The sequence below is a fragment of the Embiotoca jacksoni genome, unplaced genomic scaffold, assembly GCF_022577435.1.
Source record: "Embiotoca jacksoni isolate LCO1_2020_lvr unplaced genomic scaffold, fEmbJac1.0.p SCAF_19, whole genome shotgun sequence".
Lineage (NCBI taxonomy): Eukaryota > Metazoa > Chordata > Actinopteri > Embiotocidae > Embiotoca > Embiotoca jacksoni.
The window spans coordinates 10,450,489-10,460,556 of NW_027185329.1; the positions used below are offsets into that span (position 1 = coordinate 10,450,489).

General features: G+C 38.5%; 1 protein-coding gene across 1 annotated transcript; it reads left to right on the forward strand.

Moving 5' to 3' along the window:
- Nucleotides 1-2: 2 nt before the first annotated feature.
- Nucleotides 3-5,634, forward strand: LOC138200641 (5-hydroxytryptamine receptor 3E-like). The gene is made up of 10 exons (XM_069153520.1): nt 3-23; nt 704-767; nt 1,081-1,244; nt 1,862-1,968; nt 2,290-2,391; nt 3,102-3,271; nt 3,425-3,588; nt 4,158-4,368; nt 5,008-5,166; nt 5,303-5,634. The coding sequence occupies exons 1-10, from the start codon at nt 3-5 to the stop codon at nt 5,632-5,634; spliced, it is 1,494 nt and encodes a 497-aa protein (XP_069009621.1).
- The last annotated feature ends 4,434 nt before the right edge of the window (nt 5,635-10,068 follow it).

The following is a 10,068-nucleotide window of genomic DNA, read 5'->3' on the forward strand; positions in this document are numbered from 1 at the left end:
TGATGTTGCGTGATGAGGCCAAGGTCAGCTTTGCGATTCGTCCAAAACGTTTTTGATGGAGTTGAGGTCAGCGCTCAACGCATCTATCTCATAAAATTCTATACCATTAGGATGTCCCTTAATTGATACTAAGAGGCCTCGCACATCACACATTCTTCGAGCTATCTAAACTGTATAAAATATGCGTGCCCAATCTCCTGTTTCAAATGTATCTTTCATTTTGAAGATTGACCATAGGGTGCTTTGTTTGAATGTTATCCCATATTTAACTCAGGATGTAGGAGAGTGTATTCAGTAAGTTTATCATATGTTTCCTGCTTCAATGGATCATATTTAAGGGCTGTTTTTACATTTGCCATATAACAAAACTAGCATCGACAAAAATTGCTTTAAGTCCTTTTAATAATGTAAAGAAGCCTGAAACATTGACTGTTCTTTTTAGATCTTAAAGATTTTTTTTTGTTTTTTTTTGTAATTTCTGTATATAATGGTTTCCCCTATTGTTGGAACTTTGTGGGATTCAGGGAATTTTAAAATAACTCACCTGTAGATGTAGCCTTGTTTGAATGTTATTTAAAACAAATTACAATTTATATTTAGATGATACCACCTAAAATCTGTGCAGAGCTTTACAGGAGAGGTTTCAGCACCTGTACACTGTAAAAACTAACAACCACTCTTGACCCAATGTTAATGTTTTTAGTGCTGTCCGCCGAAAGTCAAGTCTTCTAAGGTTCTATTCATCTTCATCTCTGTGCTCATGCATGGTAAGTGGAGCTCCTTTAATATAGTAATACATAGATTTACAGTCATCTCCTGCTTGTTAATGATTTTCATGCAATCATTTTCTTACAGTTTGGATTCAATTTATAAATGAGGTATTATAAAATTCCTGAGGTCATGTGATGCTGTTTCAGATGCATGCTTTCAGCAGGTTCCTTAAGTTTTATTCATTAAGTTTCATTTTGGTTTTGACATTCATATAGTTGGGAAACAATTTTGATTTGCCACTGGCTGGTGCAGCCGCTGTGACGTCCATTTTACAAATCAAGATGACACATCTCTCTCTCTCCTCTGCAGCTCCATGCAGCTCCACACAGTTGCGCTGCCCTCAGCCTGATACACCGTCACTGTTAGCAGCTCTTGAACCTGTCTTCAAACTGAGTCCCATTCGACCTGTCATGAATTTATCAACCGTGACCAACATCACTCTCGACATGACCATGGTTGGCATTTTGGGGGTGGTAAGAAAAACTACATTAACCTAAAACTAAAAGGCCGTGTCTAATACAAAAGAGTGAAACCTATATAATCAGTGATTATTAGCTCATTTTTTTTATATTTGACCACTTCATGTTATTCCGCTGCTGTGTACAACTGTAATTGATACAGAAACATTTTCTATAAAAATAAATATCTGTTAAGGAGGAACGCATACAGCCCAATGTTGGTTCTTTTTCAGGATGAGAAGGCCCAAGTCCTGACAACGTATATCTGGCAATATTTAGTAAGTACAAGTTCACACTTTGCCAGCAATGATAAAAATCATTCATATCTATCCAGCCTTGAAAGTCATAAGAAGAAGTTGTCAGTTTAAAACCTAGTATAAGCTGGTGGATAGATCCTACTGTAAATACCACCACCAAGTCAATAGATACTATGTGATGTAATCCACCACAAACTAATGAGATAGTGTAATCCATTATGGACTTCTTTAAAAAGAAGTTAGGCAGAGCTGCTGTTGTTCAGTTTCTGATGTTTCTACTCAAATGGAAACATCTGACATCTCAAAATGTAAGCAGCCATTTTTACACCCTATCTAAGTGCCGTCCATGTTGTATCTGTATGATTGATGTTGCAGATTTGGCAGAATGAATTTGTTTCTTGGGACCCAGAAGAGTGTGGTTCCTATTGGATTACTTTGCCAAGAAAACGGCTCTGGGTACCAGATATCGTCATCAATGAATTGTAAGTCCCTTTGTTTCTGAGGCGCAGTACAGCTCTCACTGTGGTTTCGCTTGATGTACAGTACTGATCTGATACTGACCTGATAGAAGTACTGAAAATAACTTCAACAGAGAATAAGAGACGAGAGATTGAGAATAAGGAGACACAACATAAGAGTACACTAACAAGATAACAGAGACACATCCCTTATCCAAAATGCTTCTTCAGTTCTGACTGACTGGATAGAAGTCCCAGGCTTTTAACCTTTTGAGAAGTTGTTCACATATTTAGAGTAATTTAGGCCACATCTGGAACCCACCTGCCCATCCTGTGACTCATTAGGGTCAACAGTAGTCGTGGTGTAAATGGGGTCTGGGTCTGTGATCCAAGGCCCAATGCCAATATCTGCCCTCACGGACTCACAGATTTCGAAGTGCGTTCCCAGTAAGTCCGCCAGGGTTTAAGGCTGTCCCGCAGTCAAATCTTTAAGTCCGCGAGGGCTCTCTGGGAGACATTTTGAGCCCTTTAAAGCACCTTTAACTCCGCACTTCTGCAGACTGTGCCTAAGGGAATTACCCAGAGTTCACAGCATTATTGGTGACGTATTAGAAGTGGAACAACTCTTAAGGTGTTAACCACCCCACATGAGGTAAAAGTCTCCCTCCCGCCAGTCAGAACTGAAGAAGCCTTGCATTTGGAAGGTGAAGTGTACTTTAGAAACTGAAGTCCAGCTACACTTAGGCTGAACATGACCTGGATGACTGAGACTCTTCACAGACTTATCACATGAACAGTCTGACCATTTTATGCACTTCTATTTCGCTAACAATAAGAAAAGTTTATATAAACTTATATATCTGCCATATTTTACATTTGGTGCCACTTTGGTGCACTGCCTGAAGTCTACGACCCACAAACATCAGCTGATACTTGGTTATGGACATGGTGACTGTCTGACAGGCTACAGTCATTTCAACCCTTTGTGCATACATTTTTCATCCACAACCCTGCACAGTGCTAACTTTGCTTAAGAACATTTTGACCAGTTTTTTTATTGAGCATATTTTTTTTATATAAATATCTTGATTTTCACATAAACTCAGCATATAATCAATTATATTTACCGGATTTTTATGTCGTTTGTTATCCTGCAGCATGGGAAAAAACACCGCTCCATTTGTTCCATATACCTACCTGAGTTACGATGGCACTGTGTTTGATGAGCAGCCTATCAGAGTGGTCAGCTCCTGCAGGCTCGACATCTTCACGTTTCCATTTGACATTCAGAACTGCACTTTCAGCTTCAACTCCTTCTTATACCTAGGTGAGAAAAAAACGTGTCTATGAGAATCTTTGATACGAATCTATCCTGTGAATTGAGCTGTAATGTTTTTTTAATGTAATCTAACTATATTATTGAAATATTATTAATATGAATAGTTGTAACTGAGAAAAATGTTGACTATTTTGCTTTCAGGTACTGATGTGAACCTTGAACTCATTTGGGCTGGAGAGGACATGTTTCAATTCTCGCAGCACAAAATAACAACGATGGGTGAATGGGAATTAGTTGGAGTCACAGCACAGAAATTCGAACGAAAAACTTACGCAAATGAAGATTATGACGAGATTCGCTTCTATGTAAGAAATTGCAGTCGACTGTAAACATTTAAAGCTTAACATTGTATTACTATTTTTTTATTTATATAACAGGAAAAATGAGAGGAGGATACAGAGGGAGGTAATGTCTTTTGGAAAGTGATCCAAATAAACAAAAGTTTAGTCTACATTACCAAATATTTTACTGCATAGTGAGTGTATGTGACAGGGAAGTATTCAGCAGGTGAGTAAGGAGACAAACTACAGCAAGGTCATAAGAACAAAGCACACAAACTTTGCTGACTGTATTTAAGACAACATTCAACTTCTCCTCTTCTGTACATATACAGAATAAATATTTTATTCTGTATATGTACAGTATAAATTCAGTTTTATATTCAGTTTTATAGTTAAATATTGACAGTCTTTCTATCAGACAGTGTAAAATGGAGACAAACGTTGGGACAATATGTGTTGCCACTAAGCTGCATCTATAAATCTGACTGAGTGATTTTACTTCAGAAAAAGTGTTGACGTTTTTTGTATATTCAGATCACCAGAGAGATACGCGAGACTTACCAGCTGCTGTGTACCTGTCAACTCTACTACAGATTGCTTTGAGGCGTCGGGCCACACTGTACGTGGTGAACCTCTTGATTCCTACTTGCTTCCTCATCACGGTCGACCTCTTCAGCTTCATGCTGCCTCCCAGGAGCGTTGACCGGTCCTTGTTCAAGATGACCCTTGTCCTGGGCTACACCGTCTTCCTGCTCAGCATGAATGACCTGCTGCCGATCACAGGAAACACCATACCTCTCATCAGTTAGTTGACAACACCTTCGTTGATATTTATTTGATGTTGCCAGGAGGCAGTCTAATTGTTGCCCCCATGACAGTTGCATTGCTTGTTCTGACCCAGCTGTAGGTAAAACTAACATAAATCCTATTTCAGTTCTGGACAAAATTAAACTGCAAACGTTAACCAAGACCATAAAGAAATGTTTTCTTCACATGCAAAATTCATATTGTAAATAACAAATACATAAAAAAAAAAAAAAAAAAAAAAAAAAAAAAAAAAAAAAAACTGAAAAAATCTAGACAGTTTGCAGGTGAACATAGTGCAAGAAGTAGTAGCTGAAGAGTCAGACATTACTGGACATCAAAATAGAGCTAAAAGACAAGTGAATATTGGTCTTACATTCATAATCAATACATAAGTGCAGATTTAAATGGTGGCTAATCTTCTTGATATGTAAAATATCAGCTGTTTCCTGGCCGCTTCAGCTTATCAACTTTCAAATGGGATAACAAGCTTTCAGTGTTGTTGTCTGCAGCTTGTCTATACTGCCCCCAAGTGGCCACAAAACGTAAACTTTTGTTTCTTGGATTCTTCTTTCTGGATTTAACTCTAATTTATCTCTGAAGCATGTCTGTAAAAAAAATCTCCTATTATTATCTTAGATGTGTTCCTGTCTCTCTGCCTGGCTCTGATGGTGGCCAGTCTCCTGGAGTCCATTCTCATTACCAACCTGCTGTGTGGCTCCGCTCACTATTCTCCAGTTCCTCACTGGCTTCGAGTCCTTGTCCTTCATATCCTAGGTCCACTGGTGCGGCTTCCTCCAAAGCCCAGAGATGGAGAAGACACAGTGATCCAAAATCCTGCCACACAAGGTGGGAAACTAGATGAAGGGTGTGATTTTACACAAGCAAAACTATACATGCAGTCAAGTGCATAACATGCTGCGGATATTTTTGGACCAGTCAGAAAAATCCTCCCTTGTCTCCTCTGCAGTAGAAATTGAAGTTTACTCTATAATGGAAGATGACAGCAAGACTCCAGAGCAGACGGTGCTGCTCAATGACGACATGACCCTGCAGGAGCTGAGGAGCATGGGAAGGGACCTCCAGGCCATCCGGCTTCAGGTGGAGCAGCAGCTGAGCAGAAATCAGAACACAGAAGAGTGGATCCAGGTGGGGTTCATCATAGACCGCCTGCTGTTCATCCTCTACATCCTCTTCATATCGCTCAGCTTCATTTGCATCATCATCATGTGGGTGAACTGGTACAAAACGCACTTTAACTTTTGAGTTAATTTCTTTTCGTGTTGTATTTGAAATAATATATTACATTTCACCTCTCTACTGAAATGCTCTCTTTTCACTGTTGTTTCAGCAGTTTCATGTGTTATATATTCTCTTTTTTCTCAAATTATTTTGGTTTTAGTTATATTTAGGACACTTCAAACAAATATTCCTGCTCTTGCATTGTCATTAAAGCAATACATATTGACATGCTTCAATAAACAGTTGGACAGCTGAAGTTTTATAACCGGTCAACACCTTTCATGTATAATTTTCAGCTATGATGATGTTGAAATCAAGCTTGCAAAGCGTCTTAACTGAAAACCCTTTCAGTAATGACTGTAGATTAATGAGTGTCTTAATAGAGGTTAAAACGCAACTTTAGAAGTTCTGTAACTTGCACTTTTGTTTTATCTTTTTGATGCAAAAATGAGACAAAATGTTTCATTTAGAAAAGTGAATAATAAGACTACTCGTTTTGATTAATTTGCACAAAGTGTCTGCAAGTTTCTACCTCTCCCTCTTCTTGCCAGATATATTAAGGTCTTTCACACTTTCTTTAGGGTAATGTTTTAAGTTCCATATGTAATCTTATTTTAGTTTCTGGTACTGATGTTGTTTTCCTCAAGCCTATACTCATAATTCAGAAATTACATCAAATGTGAAGAGCAGCAAGCTGAAGCTGCAGTTCACTGCACACTCCGACATTAAAAGTTGAAGAACTGCTGATTTGATTACACAAATATAGACTGGAGATCATTTTATGCATCACATCTATGTTTTCAACCATCATACAATAAAAGGTTTTCAACACATATTGTTCTGCTTTGTTTTGGCCCTTTTCTATTCGTACAGAAGTGCTCACTTAAGCTTGTTGCACGTTGAGGGGTGTGTTTGAAACGTTTGTTCAGGACACACAAACTGCCTGAATAAACAGACTTTAGGTTTAAAACTGCAACCGTATTCACATTTCAATGACATGTAAACAAAACAGCATACTTTCTTCTTTGGCTACTTTTAGTTAAATTTAGCAAAATTGACAGTTCAACGAGGGCACACATGAAAATAAATTAGGAAGGAAAAGGTGCGAGTTAAGGCTGAATTTGGCCAATCACAACAGAGAGACACCATTTGCTTGACGGTTGACATTTTTGGTTTGAAATCGAGAGGACATGTCATTGAAATGGTTTTGGTGATCCAGACAATATGTTAGAGGTAAAGACAGCTGGGCTCATCTTCATCTGTTCTGCACTGCTTCACGGTAAGAAAGAAAACATTTTGACGATCTACAAAATTCAGCAAAATGAAAAAGGAAGGAGGTTTAGCTAAAGCTAAAGCTGTTTGAAACCAACTGATGTGGTGATGCTTCGTGGCACAGAGAAAAGTGACGCTGAACTTAAAGCAAAAAAACTAAAACAGGGAAACTATGACATGACAGTTTTATATTACGATGGTGAGATGCGTTTGATTCGAAATGTTGCATGTATGACTGAATATAAGTTTTGCAACAGTTCTGCAGAATATTCATGATGGATACTGTTATAGGATGTTAATGAACTTCGAGCTTTAAACTTATCAAACAGACTGAAAACCTGTGGGGTAACAGAAGGAATAAATAGCCTCCAGAAAACATATTATGACACCAGTAACTGCAACATGTGTTAAGACTAAGTGCTTACAGCACTCAGTGCTAACAGCTCTGTAATGCAGTATATAGGTGTGGCAGTGCTTTGAGCTAAATACTGTCAGCATGATAACTTACTCACATATGACAGTAATGTTGTACAGTATTAGTTTAGTACGTTAGCATAAAAATATTCACCAGCATGGACAAACACAAAGTACAGTGGAAGATAAAAAAAAAAAAAAACTGACCTGATTATAGAGCTTGATGAAAAGTTTAGGGATCACAAATCTGTTAGACTTCATGCTGGCAGTCCGTCACTCATGGCTAAAGGAATAGAGAGAAATAATTTAACACTAGCTCGAGAATTTTGACATAATGACATGCTTTTGTGTCACAAAATAAAAACACAAAAAATGTGTGAAACAAAGAAGTGTCACAAAGATCAAACTTCATTTTCAAAGTATAACCAAAGGCCCCTCGATCAGTGAATTTACACGTGCCATCAATCAGTGGTCACAAAGAAGGATGTCGAAGTGTGGGTGGAAGTGTTGAAAATGGCTGTACCTTTGAGCTGATGTGAGGCACTTTGATGAAGGGTTCAGGAAGTGCTTTCTTATTCTGTGCAGCTTAAAAAATATTTACAAAATGTCAAAAAAAAAAAAAAAAAGAGAAAGCTGTTTACTTGGGTAATCTCATCGATGTAAATTTCTGCTCAGGCTTTGTTGCAGCATTGAACTGCACCAGTCCAACTCCTGAATCCTTGTTTGATGCACTTGAGGAGGAATTATTTCCTAAAAAACTTCTGCGACCTCTAAGAAGCTTTTCAGACTCGCTGAACATTTCCATCGGTATCACTGTTGTGGGAATTTTAGGAGTGGTGAGTCCAACAGCTACACAAACATTTATTCCCATGTTACTTTTGTTTTTACTGTACATGGATTGTGTCCATCATCCAACATCATATATCTGTGTCATCCATAGAATGAAAAAGCCCAAACCCTGACAACATTCATATGGCAAGTTCTGGTAAGTTTTGGTGGTCAAAGCTCAAGGTTACTGAGTTTACATCTATTTTCCACTGTGAACACAATATTTCTAAGTAAATCTCTTCTAATGTGGTTCAAACAATCCTTGGACACAAGGATAAACTGATCTGATTTTTGGGGTCAAAGGTCAAAGATCAAGGTCACATGGAGTTCAATATCTATATGGGTTTGGACAGATATGTATGTAAACTAATAACTTGAGTGGTTAGCAAAGGCATACAACCACTAGGGGGTAATTATATTAAATTGTTTTATCTTAGAACCTCAAATTTGCTTTCATCATAATTGCAATGGGTTTGTACTTGTTCACGAGACTGAAAATTTTCCGTCAAATTTTAGAAGTAATTATGCCTTTTCAAAACCTGACTCGGTATTTAATTAAATGTTTTTAAATTTGATCCCAGCTAATGACATAAGGACGATTAAAGGTCCCAACGCTGCCGAGATCTTTGGACTGAAAAAAGCATAAGGGCCATTACCATTACAAGCTTTGTCTAGAACTTTAAACCACAGGGTTCGGTGCTTGGTCCCCTTCTATTCAGCCCCTGCTTTTTCCCCTTTGTTAACATCATACATCATTATGGCCTCCACTTCCACCTCTATGCCAATGACGTCCAGATGGACATCTCCACTTAGTCCATTGCCATTGCAAATCACTCCAATCTGACCTCACTCACATTGAATCATGAATGCAATTCAAAGTCCTCAAGATAAACTGTGGTAAGTCAGACATGATCATCACCAGTCCCACATCCCTCTCTAAAACCACTCACAATTTCTGCCTCACCAGCAATAATCAACTTTTTTTTTTTTTAAAGTGTCAGAGTATCGCTGTATTTTTAATTTTTGATAAACCCAGAAATGAACACCAGCATCATCTCATCAAGAGATCTTCAGAGTCTCTCCGTTGATGCACCTCCAGAGAAACCCCCTCCAGATGCAGCCCTGGATGAGCTGAAGAGGCTGAGCAGAGAGCTCACAGCCATCCGCATACACATGGACAAACACTTCCAGGTGTCCAAAACCTCGCAGGAATGGCAAATGATCGGGGTGGGTGGTCATGGACCGTCTGTTGTTTGGTCTGTGTACTGTCTTCATTTCTCTCAGCTTCCTAGCCATCGCATATGTCTGGCCCTGGAATGATTCATACAATATTTGACTTGGAGGGGGATTTAAATTACACAAACACACAATGATATTGTTCACCAGCAAAAGTTTGATTTGTTTGCATCGTAGAAACCTAAAATTAATCATAACATGTTATAGTATTTTATATGACAAGTTATGACACATGTGGTGCTTGAGAAAAAAATAACAAATGGGGGACGTCCAGCTGCATTTAGCTTGTGTTTTTGTGAGATGTTTTTCTGTGTAAGAAATCTTTTCAAATCAGGTATGTTGCGACACCGACGCTCCATACAGAAATCTGCTCTCACGATGAATTATACACAACAGAATTGAGGGCTGACTTTTTAACCTATCTATTTTGATTCATTTGACTGATTCAGTGACAGATAACCGAGATGCCTAAAAGACGTCATAGTGTACTCGAGGGTGCTTTTGGGGCATCACTGAGTCACAGGTTTTTAAAACAGCGTAAGTACATTGTTCAGCAGCCTCTCCAGAGCACTTGAGAACGGAACAGACTGGAACTCCCTTTGCTGGAGGTGTTGAAAAATACGATGGGTGAATGGTTACCGGAGGTGTGAAAGAACAAGTTCTGTGCTTCCCTGTGTGTGTTGTTGACGTGTCTGCACATCTTATGTG

Bases quoted from the DNA above. Each gene is read 5' to 3' on its own strand.
- LOC138200641 (XM_069153520.1), top strand. From the start codon at position 3: ATGTTGCGTGATGAGGCCAAG. The intron at 3,589-4,157 runs GTAAGAAATTGC...ACTCTACTACAG, and splicing joins ATGACGAGATTCGCTTCTAT to ATTGCTTTGAGGCGTCGGGC. The intron at 5,167-5,302 runs CAAAGCCCAGAG...GGATATTTTTGG, and splicing joins TCCACTGGTGCGGCTTCCTC to ACCAGTCAGAAAAATCCTCC.